Genomic DNA, 17,933 nt, shown 5'->3' with positions numbered 1-17,933 from the left:
ATTATATAAGGTGAACAGATACAAGACTACAGCATAAAAAAACCACAAAAGGTCAGGTGTGTCTATTTAGTTCTAGGCAACAATACAAAACAAACAAACGAAAAACACAGATATCATTTCTGATATCCAACTCAAATAGTTAGGAATGTATCTAAAATATTATAGCATTATAGAACAATTTTCTATACAATTCACTGTGCCTGTTTGAAGTTATTCATATTTTCATTTTAGTGAAAAAATTCTGGAAATTTAGAACCTATTGAGTAAAGCCAAGGCTATTTTAATTTGTCTTAAATTTACTTTCGTCTAGCTTTAGTCCTGTGACATTTCCAGTATATCAGAATTCTGTGATAAATAATTTTGTATGCACCATGTTGGTAATAATGTAATCTGGGGAAGACACTGGTAATTTAGAAGTAGATGCTGATGTTAAGAATCTCTGCCTTCTCTATGTTGTCTTATTGAAGAAGCTGGAAACTGGTACATACGTACATACCTGCTACATATGTATACCCAACATAGCCACTCATGCTTTACTTAATTAGTTCTTGAGGTTATGAAGGGATGTAATGTAATAGAAACTGAAGATTATGTAAGGATAAAACAGGCCTAAGTTTTAAAAAATCCAAATTGCTTTTCTCTATTACACAGAGACCACAAATACTACAACTATAATGATTCAATTACTAAGTCATAGAGCATATAACAGTTACATGTTATGAGTAAAGTTTACTATTTTAAGTCTTTTATTAAATCTTCAATAGCTATATTAGAACAAAGTATTTTCATGACTTTGACCATGAATAATATCAAGAAACTAAAAATGTCTTGAATATAAAAAGGTAATGGAGTACAAGAACAATGAAATAGGCCAGGTGCAGTGGCTCATGCTTGTAATCCCAGCACTTTGGGCTTAGACAGGCACAAGGTCAGAAGTTCGAGACCAGCCTGGCCAAAACAGTGAAACCTCGTCTCTACTAAAAACACAAAAATTAGTTAGGCATTGTGGTGCATGCCTGTAGTCCCAGGTACTTGGGACGCTGAGGCAGGAGAATCGCTTGAACCCAGGAGGTGGAGGTTGCAGTGAGCCGAGATTGCACCACCACACCACTGTACTCCAGTCTGAGCAACAGAGTGAGACTCCATCTCAAAACAAACAAACAAACAAACAAACAAAACAACCAATTAATTAATACCTTATTTCCTCCCTTGGTAGACCTCATACTTCAACTTATTCCCAAAAAGTAGTTAAAAAAAGATTCATACTAAAAGACTTTTTAACCTCTAACAGCACTTCATGAATATGTACAGATGCTGTTTCCTTCATGATGTGGTTATGTCCCAATGAACCCATTGTAAGTTGAAAATGCATTTAATACATCTTCCGAGCATCACAGCTTAGCCTAGCCCACCTCAAACACATTTAGAACACTTGACATTTGCCTATAGTTGGGCAACAATCATCTAACTGAAAGCCTATTTTACAATAAAGTATTGAATAGCTCATGTAATCTACTGAATACTGAAAGTGAAAAACAGAATGGTTGTATGAGTACTTGATATGTGGCTTCTACTGAATGTGTATTGCTTTCACACTATCCTAAAGTCAGAAACTTGTAAGTTGATCCATTATAAGCCAGGCACCATTTGTATTTTGTTCCAATAATTCAGTAATAAACGAGATTCAATTAAAATACTATAAAATGAGAAAAATCTATATGAAAGAAAACCATAAGATCATTTAAGTTCTTAAACATTTTTGAGGGGCTATAGATTTTATAAAATGAAACATTCTAAAAGATTAGTCCTTCAGATGTTTAATCTTTTGTATTTTATAATTTTTTTTAAGTAAGGCAAATTCTATTGCTAACAGCTATATACAAACACATAAATTTTAGCACTTAATAATATCATAGGGCCATGGCATTATATGTTTGTGTCTGACTAATCTGCGTTTAGTAGTTTGAAAGAATCTGTTTCATATGATTGATTATTTTACAACTTTTAAAAAGAAAAATGTCTTGCCTTCGAATGGTAATCTTGTTCCAGTCTGGGATCTGATCCGGCTACCTGTTTGTATTTGTTAATTTTCATTTGGCGATTTCTCTCCTCTATATCCATAGTACCTATCGAGTAGAAAAAAACCCATAAAATTAATGTTCAGTTCTTATTTCTGAGTCGGACTTACAGGATGCATAAAAGAAGAAATGCTAGGCTGGTATATTACTTTCACTCAACATAGCATGTACGAATTAAATGTCATATAATTTTAAAGATTTATTTAAAGTATACAATTTGGTAAGTAAAAACATGATGTTAAATATGTAAAATAATTTCAATCTGAATAAAATATAAATAAGTTTAAAGAGAAGATAACAAATCTTCATTAAATAGAAAATAATTTCTGCTACATGTATGTCCGGAATATATTTGACTGCACAGAAATTTGACAATAGTAATATCATGTGAACTTTGACTTTTAATTCATCATGATTTATTTATAGGTATTAAAGTTATAAGTTGCTTTCAAATACAATTTTAGAACTGCATTTAGAAACGATTATCATAAAATTAGGCTATGTATTGAAGCAGTTTGCCCCAGCATATGTGTGAATCCAAGTATCAGAAACTTTTGAATTTGAATTTTCTAGAACTAGTATCAACAATGAGGTTCTTGTAATAATACTGCTGATAGCATACCATGTCAGTAAAGGCACAAAGTATGACTGAAATCAATTTTTTAAAAAAATTAGAATATAAAGAGTTAAGAAAGTGAGATGGCAAGCCTCTTACAGAAAGACATTAATGCCCTCTATAACAGGTGCTACCTCAAAACATATCAGTTGTAAATATTCAGAAGGTCTTAAAAAATTTGGGTTAGAACAAGAACTAAATTCAGCTAGCAAATTCTAGAAAACATGAAAAAGCATTTTGGATGTATATTTACGGGGCAGGCACAGTGGCTTATGCCTATAATCCCAACACTTTGAGGGGCTGAAGCAGGAGGATTGCTTGAGACCAGGAGTTCAAGACCATCCTGGGCAACATAGCGTGACCCTGTCTCCACAACAACAACAAAAAATTAGCTAGGTGTCGTGACACATGCCTATAGTCCCAGTATCCTGGGAGGCTGAGGCTGGAGGATTATTTGAGACCAGGAGTTGGGAGGCTGCAGTGAGCTATGATCACACTACTGCCCTCCAGAATGGCCAACACAGTGAGATCCCATCTCAAAAAAAAGTGTATTTATGATTTTTTAAAAAAAGATTTATAGGAATATTCAATTTCTCATATATATATAATTTAAAAATCTCGATCATATACTATAAATCTACATACTGGGAAAAATGAGCTTAGCGAACTCAACTGGATATCCATAATAAAATGTCAGTAAATTACACAGCGTGTTTAGGTAGGAATGTCAACGTACACACACATACCCCTTGCTTAAGATCATGACTTTAAAACTGCAGTAAAGACAACTGGACATAAGTGTGCCTATTAAAAAACAGGTATGTTAATACTTACCTGATTTTTTAAATGGAGTAAAGGAAAAGGGGATTAAAAAGGTACCAGTATAACTAGAAGTTATGGTATCCCCTCTTGAGCCAATATTTTTAAATTTTTAATGTTTTAATTTTTTAGTATTACTCTCTGCCCTGCAAAAATCTCATTGCATATTAGATAGTTCTTGTTAGTAACAAATTTTAAAGGAAAATTGGTTAATTAAAATAATTTGAAAAGGGAAGAAAATGTTTCAAAAAGAAATCTTAAATAAATATACAAAAAAAACAAATACTACCTCTAAATACCAGCAAATTTAAATCAACTATTCGATAAAGTGAGACAATTTCTTCCTTGTAATAGTCACGTGTTAATAATGATTTGAGTAACTGACTCTGAGTCAAATTTGAAAGTGAGGAATAATAATGCTAGGTTAATATAATTTGAATGACATATAAAACCAGGTGAGTGCTTCCATGATGTAAATGTGAAATATAGTCAAATACAGGTATCTATTAGTCTATTAAAATACGACTTTGGAATTCTTTATACTTCAAAAGATACTTTCAGGTAAACATGTTTTCTCCAAAGGCAAGTCAATAAAAAAAAAATGAGCCCAACATTACAAAGTTATGGGTCCTAAAAGAATATTAGCTAAAAGGTGTGTTTGGAAAGTTTCTCAAAAAGTTTCATGTTGATATAATATAAATAGCACCAATTGACAAGTTTAAACACACACACATATAGATATAAATATGTAGGGATAAATATATACATAGAAACAGGTATATACATTTTCCAATATTTAGACTATTTTCTGGATGGCAACATCCTAGGAAAGCTACATTAAAATTCCTTCTGATTACTAGGTAGTAATGTGAATAACACTGGCAGTAGCTGGTAAACTTTTTCTGTAAAGGGCCTAATGACAAATATTGCAGACTTTGTGAACCATATGAAAACTGTTACTCTGCCACAACTCTGCCACCTTAGCATGAAAGCAACTGCAGACAATGCATACATAATAAGTGTGGCTTTATTCCAATAAAACTTTGTTTACAAAACAGGTAGTGAGTCAGATTTGGTCTCTGGCATATTGGTTTAACAGTGCTTGCAAAAGTGTCTTTCTCTTTAGAAATGGTTTAAAAATTAGGTAGATTTATACAATATAACTTTTATTTAACAGACCACTGGCAGATCTAAGGAGAATATTAATCTGTATTTGCTGGATAAGCCAAACAAGATGCAAACAGAGCTTTCTAACCATTTAAATATGTCATCAGCTAAATTACATTCTCAAACAAATCTCTCATCTCCAGACCCAATCATCTATAGACAGTTCCCAAATGGGAAAATTCTTCAATGGAGTCTTAACCAGTGAAATCTCAAAGGACTACTTTAGTCAGCAAACTTGAGTAAATATCCTTTTACCTTATAAATTCAAATCCTCCTAGGAGAATAAAACCCTTGGGGCAAACAGTAACCAAACAGGTCTCCCTACCCAAAAATTATTTGGTTCACATGAAGTCTTCCATTCCTTTTCTATATTTGTAGAAGCTATTCCCAAAAAGAAAACACTCCATGTAGAATAAAAACCTTAGAAAGAAAAGTCTCCTATTGATAAAGTGATCCAGCATAGAGGATTCTTCACCAGCAAGGTGATTTTTCTTTGCTGGTCCTTTGCTCTATCTAAGAAAAATAATCCAGTAATAATATTTTGATTTCAACCAAACTTAGTCTTTCTCCCTTGGAATGAAAAGCAATTTAGAGAAATCAATAAAACAGAAGGGCTGTTCACTAGTTGAGGAAAGGACCACATAATTCCTAAACTTTGTTTCAGCTCTGATATACTATATACACTCTATAAAAGGAAAATAAATGAAAGTGATGAAGTGAATGAATTTTGTTCAATTTCCTCTCTCTTTCTCTCAGATTCACAGTAAAAATCTGTATATACAAGGCCCTCAAAACCCTATAATAAAGAATAATCACTCGACCACCGAACACTTACCTTTTTTCTCCATCTGTTAATATTTTGTTGAAATAATTTCAAACTTTCCAAAATAAAAATTTTGAAAAATGCTGGTTTATAGGTTTAGAGAGTAAGTTTATCTTGGAATCTCTAAGATTCATTTTCTTATATGTGATGAACTGTGCTTATTTCAGAAGACTTCTTAGTGGTTTGATATGGTTTTGTAATTCAAGTATGCTTAAAAAATTAGGGTAATTATATCTTAGAAATCAAATCGAATACCAAGATATTTTCAAATTGTAAAAAAATTTGATAAAGATGGTAATGGGACAACCCAATTTCTTCGAGAAATACATTTACAATGACAGCTTCTACATGTTTGTAAATATATACTAATGTAATAATCTGTTAATGTATAATGTATTAAACTAATATTCAAGTTATCTCAAATTCTTTTTGATATAAGTAAATCATTAACTAAATAGAGAAAATATAATATCTTGTTGCATAAATATCTTGTTTCATAAATACTATAGTTGATTTAAATTATGCTGGAAATGGCCCTCTGTTTTTTGATATATATATATATATATATATATATATATATATATATATATAAATACTCCTAAATTCTATACATCTTAGCATTCCTACTCAATAAATGACATTTTAAACAAAACTTTTCTTCCTTTCTCTTAATTTATAGTAATCTCCTTTCTTAAATTATAAAAGACTTTTATTCTACTTTATAAATTTTAAGGCAGAGCACAAAAAAAAGACAGTATATGTGGATGTTCTGGAATTAATAAATATCTCAAAATATTCATTTTTTAAATTGGAAACTTCTGGCCCATTTTCAGCCACTGACTTAAAAAAGCCAATATTTTGTTGTTCTTGATTTAACTTATTTTCTTAAATCATATCACATATTCTGTAGCTATTTATTTTGATATAAGGCTTTTAAGAGATTTACTTGTTCTTAAATAAAAAATTAATTTTATAGTTATTTTGAACTTTAAAAAGCTATTTAATGTGCCCGGAAAGTTAAAGTTATACTGATAAAGCTGCTATGGCATCCAATATAAAAAAAAGTTAATTTATACGTGGATTTTTTAAATCAAAGATATAGTTGAATATGGCCACATTAGCTGGCAGCCAGCTAGTGGTTGTTTAGGTTTTACTACATGCACACACTACAAAGATCATCAGTATACTTTCAGTGATTTCTGTAGTATGCAAACAGTAATCGTTTTAAGTTTGCTTTTCCAAACACACACACACTCCTCCACACACAGAAAGACAGAGAGAGAGAGAGTGAAAGAGCATGAGCATGCCCCTGGAGTCCCAACGCAATTTCATACCCCAAACTTCTTTGAAGTAAGGGCACAGGTTTAGCAGTGATGTAATCCACAAGGAAGCTGAACAGCGACCAGAATATGGCAGGATTGTTGACTCAGTCATCCATCTTGAAATCTTAAACAAAATGCTCAAATCCGAGGATCTTAAGAGGGAAAACTCTTAAGCCCAATATGAAAACTCAAGAAAGAACCTCAAACTTCAGGAAAAAATTAGAAATTTGCAATTATAGACATCTTGGAAATCAGAAATGGCATTGATTAGTACTTCAAATTCTTGTGGATAATTTAGTGATTTAAAAACATTCCCTCTATTCCTTACCCCATGTCTTCTATTTTTATATAAATATTCAACCTTAAGTTAAAAAAAAATTTCCTTTAATTGAGATAAAGAATTGCACTAACTGGCTATTTGATGAAGGCTTCTGCTAAACAGTCATATGTGTGTGGAGTTGTTTTTGATTATTGTATGTCTTTACAAAACTAACATCTGCCTTGAAATAACTGGAGTTTAGAAAACAAATTTTATTGTTCATATTTTTTTTTTTTTTTTTTTTTTTTTTTTTTTTTTTTTTTTTTTTTTTTTTTTTTTTGAGGCGGAGTCTCGCTCTGTCGCCCGGACTGGAGTGCAGTGGCCCGATCTCAGCTCACTGCAAGCTCCGCCTCCCGGGTTTGAGCCATTCTCCCGCCTCAGCCTCCCGAGTAGCTGGGACTACAGGCGCCCGCCACCTCGCCCGGCTAGTTTTTGTATTTTTAGTAGAGACGGGGTTTCACTGTGTTAGCCAGGATGGTCTCGATCTCCTGACCTCGTGATCCGCCCGTCTCGGCCTCCCAAAGTGCTGGGATTACAGGCTTGAGCCACCGCGCCCGGCCTATTGTTCATATTTTTTAACATAACATATCAAGAACTTGTGGGATGATCATTAAACATTTGCACTTTATACTGAAATTTATTCTAAATAGTATTCTCTTAAAAAGTACACATTAGGTTTGTTTTTCAGTTAAATTTAAGAATTAAAGGTACTGGTGTAAATATGAAGTTGTAATCAGTAATGAAGGATTCCCAAACACAAAATGTTTTCTGTTGAAACTACCCAAATAATTGATAACAAAATACACAAAGTGTAGCTGTAATAAATCTAATTGATTTTTAAAAAGTACAGAGTGATATAATAAATATAATCTGAACATAAATCAAAATATTATCTGAGGTTTTGTTTCTAATTGAAACTAAAGAACTATATTACTTATATAGAAAAGATACTTTTTTTAAAAAATTAAAGTTAATTAACTTGAACTATTGAGAAGAAAAAATAATTTTGATAACTATCTTGTTAAATTGCATTTTATGAACTTTTAAGAAAATACAAACAATGTGGAATAGACACAAAAGAAGATACAATAAATAATGAGAATGACAGAAATAACATATTTAAAATGAACAAAACTAAAAAAGCCAAATTGTGGACCCTCAATGCTAAATTCACCATTTAAATATGTACCAAATGAAGTGCAGTGAATAAAAAGGTATCATCAGTGTATACAGCTATTGGCTCACTTCAAGGTGGCAATTACAGATGGGAAAGCATGGCTACACATATTTATTTTCTAGATTCAATGAGATATACTATAAAAAGAACAATTTCAACAGAGAAGTATAGAAATTGCTAATATGTCTCATAAGAATGTGTAATATTTTATGTCATAACTGTATTTTAAAGGGCAGTGCCACTCAAGAAGAAAATAAAATACTTGATTTTAATGAATTATTTGTTTATTTATTTTTGAGATGGAGTTTCGCTCTGTTGCCAGGTTGGAGTGCAGTGGTGCGATCTCAGCTCACTGCATCCTCTGCCTCCTGGGTTCAAGCAGTTTTCCTGCCTCAGCCTCCCGAGTAGCTGGGATTACAGACATGCGCCACCATGTCCAGCTAATTTTTGTATTTTTCGTAGAGACAGGGTTTCACCATGTTGGCCAGGATGGTCTCGATCTCTTGACCTCGTGATCTGCCCACCTCAGCCTCCCAAAGTGCTGAGATTACAGGCATGAGCCACCGCGCCTGGCCAATTTTAATGAATATTTTAATTGTTCTTTCACTACCTAAAAACTGCGAAAAAATTACTTTAAAATATAACTTATTGGCACTGTATATGAAAAAACTTAAAAATGATTTTTTTTATCATTTTTGATCAAATTTTTGACTATATTTTGATCATTTGAATTTTGACCCTGAAATTTCACCTCCCAGGAGCTTTCCTCAAGAAATGTCAGCGTGCAAAGATGTATACACAAGCATACTAATCACACCATTGTTTGATAATTGTAAAGCCATTGCGAAAAAAATTCCTAAAGGTGCAAAATAGGTAATTATCTAATTGCATAATGGTATATCTATAGAATACAACGCATCCATAAAAAATGATGAGGATGTTGTACATGTGTGTTCATATACTATAAACATATTGCAATTAGTAATTATGAAACAGATTAAACAGTAAAAATAATAGCATAGTTTAGAACAATTTTAAAGATAAATATATATTTATAAAAATATATATACACACAACCTATAAATAAGACAGAGAACAAAAAAGATTTGAAGACTTATACACCAGAATGTTAGTAGTTATTACTGGGTATTGAAAGTATGTATAAATGCTATTTGATTTCTTATTTAGGTTAATACATGATTTATAAATTTTACACAACTGTATGTTACTTTTATAGGAAGAAAAGTGTAATAAAAAATACAAGATACAATGTTTATGTGCAAAACAAATTATCCAGTTTGAAAGTCGTATGTTTTTGTTGTAATTTGATTAAAATGTTTTGGAAATAAATGTGAAATGCTTTGTAAAATGCAGATGTGAAATTATTCATTACTTAATTTAGCATAAGGACATATATTTGTTAAACAAAGAATTTGGATGTATTAATTGAAAGTGATATATAAAAAGAAATCATTCTAAATTGAATAAACTATAGATTTTTCCAATTTTTATGAATATTAATGCAAAAAATGATGTCATGCTTTAAAATTTTCCTTATTAGTGTTTTCAGATGTGAGACTTAAGGATTTATTCAAGAAATTTTTCAAAAGGTACTTCAAAATCATTTCTTCAGAATCACTTACCTAGAATGAAATATTTTATAATTTTATAATGAAACTTCATATATTATATACTAGAACTTCATAAAAAATTATGCCTTTTCTTTTTTGAGACAGGATTTCACTCTGCTGCCCAGGATGGAGTGCAGTGGTGCAATCATTGCTCACTGCTGCCTCCACCTCCCATGCTCAAGTGATCCTTCCACCTTGGCCTCCTGAGTAGCTGGGTCTACAGGTGTGTGCTACCACATCTGGCTATTTTTTTGTATTTTTTTAGAGGTAGGTTTTTGCCATGTTGCCCAGGCTGGTCTCAAACACAAGAGTTGAGCTCAAGAGTTCCGCCCACCCTGGACTCCCAGAGTGCTGGGATTACTTGTGTGAACCATCGTACCTGGACAAGAGTGCTTTTCGTTAAATTATTTATTAAAAGTAGATGGTAATGCAAGGAATAACAAAAACCAGAACAAATTGAGAAGCAGCATGGAAAAGAATACTTCATGAAAAGCATGAATCATGTACCAAATTATGTTAGTATATTGTACTAGTGCAAACTGAAATATTTTATTTTAAAGAGTAAACAAATTAATTGTTCAACTAAGATACACTAGTTTTGAGGCATATTTACTTCCAAATCAATCAATGTTGAGCATTTTTCTATTGTTTTTACTAGGACCTGACACATTTGGAATAGAGGAATATTAATTTGATTTTGCTTACAACAATGTTTAAAAATAACATTTCCTTTGCTCCTAGGAATGTTGTAAGAAACCTGAACTCCACATGTGCTTTAATGAAAAAAGGGAATGAAATGAAAAAGGAAAGAAACTTACAAAATTGTATTACCTCCAGGCTCACAGTTATGAATGCTAGTCTTTTAAATTGGGCTCTAAACCTTAACAACCTATTTTAGATGTTTAGCTTAATTGTTACTGTGTGTAGTTGTCTTGTGCTTCTCTACTAACTCTCCACCACATTCATGAAAAAACACTTCAAGGGAGGTGTATAGACAAATACCACAGACCCCTTTCCCTATAGTAAAAAGAAACTGATATCTAAACTATTTTGGATATAAGTTGATTAGGAGGGATCTAGTAATCTAAGAAAATAGCATATGTTTGTTTTTGATCTCTAAATTCAGTGAACAGACTAACTGAAATTTTATTATCCAGAGGACTTAGATTTTAGTATTATTTTAGGTTTTGATATTAAAGATCAGGATGTAGCTGTGTGAGATGGCTCACGCCTGTAATCCCAGCACTTTGAGAGACTGAGGCAGGAGGACTGGTTGAGCCCAGGAGTTTGCAATCAGCCTGGGCAATAAAGTGAGAACTCGTCTCAACAAAAAATCAAAAATTTAGCTGGGGTGGTGGCATGTGCCTGTGGTCCCATATACATGAGAAGCTGAGGAAGGAGGATTGCTTGAGCCTAAGAGGTCAAGGCTGCAGTGAGCCATGTTTGCGCCACTGCACTCTAGCCTGAGAGTGAGACCTTGTCTCAAAAAAAAAAAAAAAAAGAAAAAGAAAAAGAAAAAGAAAAAAGAAATAAGGACGTACTTGGTCCATGGGGGAAGATTAGGGTTTTATGCCTGCAGAGTACAGTGGAAGTAACCACCACAGAGTTCATGGGACCTTGAAACTGCTCAGATTTAGGGAATGGGCACATTTATGATACATAGGATTAAATAAAAACTTTTTTTTTTTTTTGAGACAGAGTGTTGCTCTGTCAGCCAGGATCGAATGCAGTAGCTCAATCACAGTTCATTATAAAGTTTTGACCTCCCAGGCTTAACTGATCCTCCTGCCTCAGCCTTCCGAGTAGCCGAGACCACAGGTGTGCATACCACGCTCAGTTGTTTTTATTTTTTATTTTTAGTAGAGATGAGGTATCGCTATGTTTCCCTGGCTGGTCTCAAAAACGTGGGCTCAAGCAATTCTCCCACCTTGGTTTCCCAAAGTGTTGGGATTACAGGCATGAGCCACTGTGCCCAGCTAAAGAAAACCTTTAAAAACAGCATTGGTTGAAAAGATAAAAAAGAGACAAGACTTGGGTTTTAGTCCTGGCTTCACGAGTCCTGTACCTACAAACATGTCACTTTCGAGCATAAAAGTCTTCATCTGTAAAACGAATAGTTTTGGACTAGATACTCATTACAATCCCATCTGCTACATAACTCTTTGGTTTTTTTTTTTTTTTTTTTCTTTTTTTGAGACAGTGTCTCGCTCTGTCATCCAGGCTGGAGTGCAATGGCACGATCTCAGCTCACTGCAACCTCTGCCTCCTGGGTTGAAGCGATTCTCCTGCCTCAGCCTCCCGAGTAGCTGGAACTATAGACGCATGCCACCACGCCCAGCTAATTTTTTGTATTTTTAGTAGAGACGGGGTTTTACCGTGTTAGCCAGGATGGTCTCAATCTCCTGACCTCATGATCTGCCCACCTTGGCCTCCCAAAGTGCTGGGACAACAGGCATGACCCACCACGCCTGGTCAGTTGGTTGACTTTGAAGTCAAATGATGTTTAAGTGTTTTTTGTTTTATATTATCATATTTATTTCATTAATATAGATAGTGTAAAGTGCTCTAGAAATTTTTAATATTTGTCCTGGTACTGCGTTCATTACATTTCCGTTTACAAAATATTCATATGTGTGCAGAGGCAGGGAAGAAAATGGAATAAAGGAAGAAGTGAGGGAAAGACAGAGATAAAGAGAGGAAGACAGGAAGAAAGAGAGGGTTAGCCAGAGCCCAGGAGAGACAGACAGGACGTATGAAACACTGATTATATTGAAAAATTCATTAAACCAGGAACTTTGTCCAGGAAAAAGAGTCACAAGAGTGCTCTTATCTAGAAGGATCTTTTAGGCTAAAGTGCAAATGCTTCTCTATATACATTTCCTTTTTCATAATATACAGTGACAGGTATAGAAGAAAATGTTACTAACCTTCTAGTAACTTAGTTAACTTGTTAGTCACAATTCCTGTATCTTTGAAAAAGCAAGATATATTTTGAGGGTAAACTAAATTTTAAAATGAAAAGTCCCTCAGAGAAGAAATACAATGGTTATTGAAATTGCTTCTAAGAAAAGGTACAATAATTGTTTATAAAAGATACAAATAACAGTCAAATTCACTGTGTTAATAAACTATTCCCCATTTGTGTTATGGACTTTGGAACACTCTACCTTTTACATGATTGCTAAAAACCCACATTAAAGGAGATATGATTAACAGAGTAGCATGTATTATCACCCTGTATGTACATCTTATCCTCATCTTTTAATGTTCTGATATGACATAATTATCAAATACCACTGTATTCCACATCTGGGATCTAAATGTATGAACTAAATAAAATTTGTGAACTAAATTTAAATTATATTAACTATGGCATTAAAATTATGATATAAAATATTTTTGAGAGTATTAAATATATCTTTTACCTTCCATGTCAGGCAGACAAACAGGCACATGAGAAAAAATTCATAATAGAATCCTATGATACTATGTATACTCTTAAAAGGATCCAAACACAACACATGTGATCATGTCCCCCAAACCTTAATGAAAGTTTGATATAATTAACTTCGCTCTTCTCCTCCTTCAAAAAGAGTGGAATCATAAATGGAGAGAGAAGACTGAAATAGGGCAAATTACTAAATGAAAAATATTAGTTGCTAGATATATCACTTCATATTTTCACTGATGTTATAAAATATTTAATTTTCTTTATGCTAATACCATGTTGCAAACAACACACATCAAATAAGATGATTAAACTGTGCCTGGAAAATTAAATTGTGCAAACCTACAGAGAAAAATAAAATATTTGATACTTAAAGAAACATCACTAAAATAAATTATGATTATAAATTGCAAATGTGATATGACTCTAATATAAGAACAGATAAGAAGGATTTGTGAAAGTAATTTCCTCCTTATATTCATGGTGATCATCCTGGAAAATGATTATACACTTGAGTTATAGAATAAAATCAGTGAAGCTTATGTAGCAATATTGTGATTAAAAGGAAAGAAGCACATTTTAACTTTTGCTACATTTTATCCATTTGGCTAATTTTTTTTTACAAAGTGATATAACATTTTTAGACAAATTAGGATCACCCTTAAATTGAAATAATTATTTTTAATGACAAAAAGAAATATTTAGATATATGGATTTTAGATAGTACTCATGCTTGGACACCAAACTGTATTGCTTCTTCCTGAGATGCTGCTGCTCATTGTTATTGGTTAAGTGTACAAGAATGACTACACAGAGCAGCTAATGTCATGTAGTGTAACATTACCTTAGAATTCAAAGGAATGCATCTTAAATGTTTCATGAATAGGGAAATCTCATAAAATGTTTCCATTCAATACTGAGAATAAAGAGGAATTAACAATTAGATGGGGTCACTCTCAGATTAAGAAGGATGAGAATTAGATGGACAGACTAGGAGAAACTGGACTGAGTTTTTAATTTAATTTTTTTCTTTTTTCTCGATGTAATGTTGGCTCCAATGACTTTTAACCCTTCAAATGCCCTTGTGTGAAAACTAGTTACATCAAGGATCTTACATATCATCGCAAACTAGAGTGAGCTGGTCTCCATGGATGTTAAATATCCCTTTCTGAATTCCTCTCTTATTGCTTTCCCCTTCCCAGACCTCTAGTATTGTTCTCTCATAATATTCTCTGCACAGTGTCCCCATTCTTTGTTTGGTCTTCTTGGCTTTAAAGACATGGGTTCTGGCACAAAGTTATTGCTTTGGTTAAAATTCCAGCTTCAAACGGCTTGGGTAATTTATTTAACTAACCTGTACTTCAATTTTTCAATCTGTAAGCTAGAAATAAATATAGTACCTGCATACAGTGTTACACTCAATTACATATTAAAACAATTTATACTAAGTGATTTAATTATCCAAAATGTTGACTGCATTTTAAAAGAAGGGTTAAGAAATTTGAGAAAATGCACAATAAAAATTGGTTTTGATCACTGAGTCCTCCTTCCTCAACTACTCTAAAACATTCCCAAGCTCCCTGTCAGAACTAGTTCTTATACTGAATTTCCCAAGAGAAGATCTGTAATATGTGTAATTAACAATCTAGCCATCAATCATTCATTATCATTCCAAGTTTTTTAAGTGGGACCTATTGCAGCCAGAATAAAAACAATGAGTTTTTACATAACTTGAGCATCTGGGTTCATTCAACTGAGCCTTATATATTTGAGCTATAAAGTAAGAATATCCAAATATAGGGAGCTTCTTACTGTATCTCCAATATTGAGTTCAATGCAACATGTTGTGTGGTTTACTGGTGGTTCATTAATAAGAATTCCCTCTACTTAATTTGTGGTGACTTTAAAGAAAAACCTAATCACTGATTACTGTAGCTGGGTGGATATTGTAAAACTTATCTCTCAAAGGTTACTAGAAAAACCCTATTTGCCAAATCAAGTGATCATTCCTCAGCACCATTGTATTGGACCTTTCTTCAGCATTTGCTAAAATTATTACACTGTCCTTGACATTTTCCTCAACTGTTTGGCCCTGTACTTTTCTCCCAGTTCACTCTTTATCAAGCTACTTTGCTGGCTCATCGTTGTCAGCTGATTTTTCAAATTTATGCATTTCCCAAAGTGTTATTATAGTTTTCCTTTTTTATTCTATCCCTGAGTAGTTTTTTATTTAATTCTATATCTTTAATGTCCCATCAATACTGAAGGCGCTATCCTTCAGCTTCTACCTTTCCTGTAAGCTCTAAGACTCACATTTCCAGTTGTCTCCTAGTCATCCCCAAGCACCTAAAACTTGCCATTAGCACCTAAAACTCAACTTGCCCCAAACAAGTTAAAATTATATCTCATATCTCTTCTTCTCCTATAATCATTATCAATGAATATCTACAATATCCAGAATCTATTTCTTTGTTAACTGTCTTGCCTGCTCTCAGACACTATGTCAGCCCTAAATATATCTCGATCTTTTTTGGTTTCTTGCCCAGTGCTTGAGATTCAAAGCTCTAGTCCCTTCTTTGATATCTAGCTAAACCCCTTAGTCATCTTGTCTCTTTCACTTTGAGTTCTGAAGCTGCAGGCTAACCCCACCCATTACCATGGCCCTGTGGACCCCTATCTTGGCAAGGGATCTTAGTTGCTTGGGATGTGTCAGATTAGGTAAATTATTTTTTTCTATTAGTATATTAGAACTATTTTAGTATTATATAAAATCCATTTTAATTTTCTGTATTTTCAATAATTTTTTTTTTTTTTTTTTTTTTTTTTTGAGACGGAGTCTCGCTCTGTCGCCCGGGCTGGAGTGCAGTGGCCGGATCTCAGCTCACTGCAAGCTCCGCCTCCCGGGTTTACGCCATTCTCCTGCCTCAGCCTCCCGAGTAGCTGGGACTACAGGCGCCCGCCACCTCACCCGGCTAGTTTTTTGTATTTTTTAGTAGAGACGGGGTTTCACCATGTTAGCCAGGATGGTCTCGATCTTCTGACCTCGTGATCCGCCCGTCTCGGCCTCCCAAAGCGCTGGGATTACAGGCTTGAGCCACCGCGCCCGGCCTATTTTCAATAATTTTAAAAGTCAGATTTATCGAGGTATAATTTACATAAAGTTCACACAACTTAGTGCAAAGTTCTGTGACATTTGACAATTGGATTTAGTCATGTAAACTCACCGCAATCAATATACAGAGTATTTCTATCACCCTAAAAATTCCCTCATGCTGCTTTGATGTCAGTCCTCTTCCTGCTTGCCCAGGTAACCACTGACCACATTTATGTCTAGCTTTTTCTTTTTCTTCAGTAATGTTTTTAGTCTAGAATTCTACTTGCTGAAGGCATAGAAAATGAAATGTAAGAAAGCTGTAGAGACTACACAGTTAAAATCTACTATTTTAGAACTTAGTACTACTGTTCTCTGAAAAATCAAATTCTTAAAAATAATAATACTCTGTATATCCCAGGAATCGTGCTAAGAGTTTTGCATGTACTACAAGTCTGTCACTTAATCAGCACAACTATATGAGATAGGACTTATTTTTTTCTCAATTTTACTTAGTAGACAATTTACACAAGATCATATAACTAGTAGGTGACAGAGATTGACGTGTCCTTCTCCAAAACTTATGATCGAAAATATTGTCATGAAATGACTTTTCTCTCTCTCTCTCTCTCTCACACACACACATACACACACATGCAGAGTCAGATTTTATTTCATTCTTTCCTCTTTTTCCAGCATCTTTCCTTCCTTTTGACATCTTTACCCTTTTCTTTTTGAGCAGTTTCTCCTCTGTCCATTTTTTTTGGTAATATTTCATCTGATTTCCCCATGAACCCAACTTTGGGCTATAATATAGTCATTCTTTAATATTTTTACAGATTTCCTTAAATTCTCACCCCTTTACTCTAAACAAGCCTATCAACCTCCTTCATACTAGCACGATCTATAATCTATAACTATGTTCTTCCCATAAGTTATGCAACATAATGTATTAATCAAATATATAAATATATGTGTGTGTGTGTGTATACACACACACTCTTTTTGAGACAGGGTCTTGCTGCATTATCCAGGCTGGAGTGCAGTGCTGCAATTATGGCTCACTGTAGCCTTCAACTCCTAGGCTCAAGACAACCTCCCACCTCAGCCTCCCAAACAGCAGGGACTACAGGCGTGTGCCACCACACCCAGCTGATTTTTAAATTTTTTGTAGAGATGGGGTCTTGCTGTGTTGTCCAGGCTGGTCTCAAACTCCTGGCCTCAAGTGATCCTCCCTGCCTTGGACTCCTAAAGTGCTGAGATTACAGGCATGCACCACCGTGCATGGCCAATTTACCTTCGTATATGTTATGTTTTCATCACAGATATAGAAGTATAGAGTTTTAAATGGGCAAAGAGGAAGAAAGGGATCCGAAAAAAATCATAACTTAAATTCACTATGTTCTAATGAATATTAAGTATTGTGTACATGTTAGTATTTA

General features: G+C 33.6%; 1 protein-coding gene across 34 annotated transcripts in view; it reads right to left on the bottom strand.

The window, feature by feature from the left end:
- RIMS2 (regulating synaptic membrane exocytosis 2) overlaps positions 1-17,933 on the bottom strand; it is a 792,768-nt gene that overhangs the window by 194,157 nt on the left and 580,678 nt on the right. For 12 of the 34 annotated variants that reach the window (XM_030937577.1, XM_030937582.1, XM_030937581.1 and 9 more), the window contains one exon: positions 2,026-2,126. The exons of the other annotated variants lie outside the window; for them this stretch is intronic. In XM_030937577.1, coding sequence (XP_030793437.1) covers positions 2,026-2,126 — 101 coding nt within the window. The remainder of the gene's footprint in view (positions 1-2,025; positions 2,127-17,933) is intronic. 34 annotated transcript variants of the gene reach the window in all.

Source organism: Rhinopithecus roxellana, chromosome 9 (genome assembly GCF_007565055.1).
Source record: "Rhinopithecus roxellana isolate Shanxi Qingling chromosome 9, ASM756505v1, whole genome shotgun sequence".
Taxonomy (NCBI): domain Eukaryota; kingdom Metazoa; phylum Chordata; class Mammalia; order Primates; family Cercopithecidae; genus Rhinopithecus; species Rhinopithecus roxellana.
This window is presented reverse-complemented; position numbering and strand designations above follow the sequence as displayed.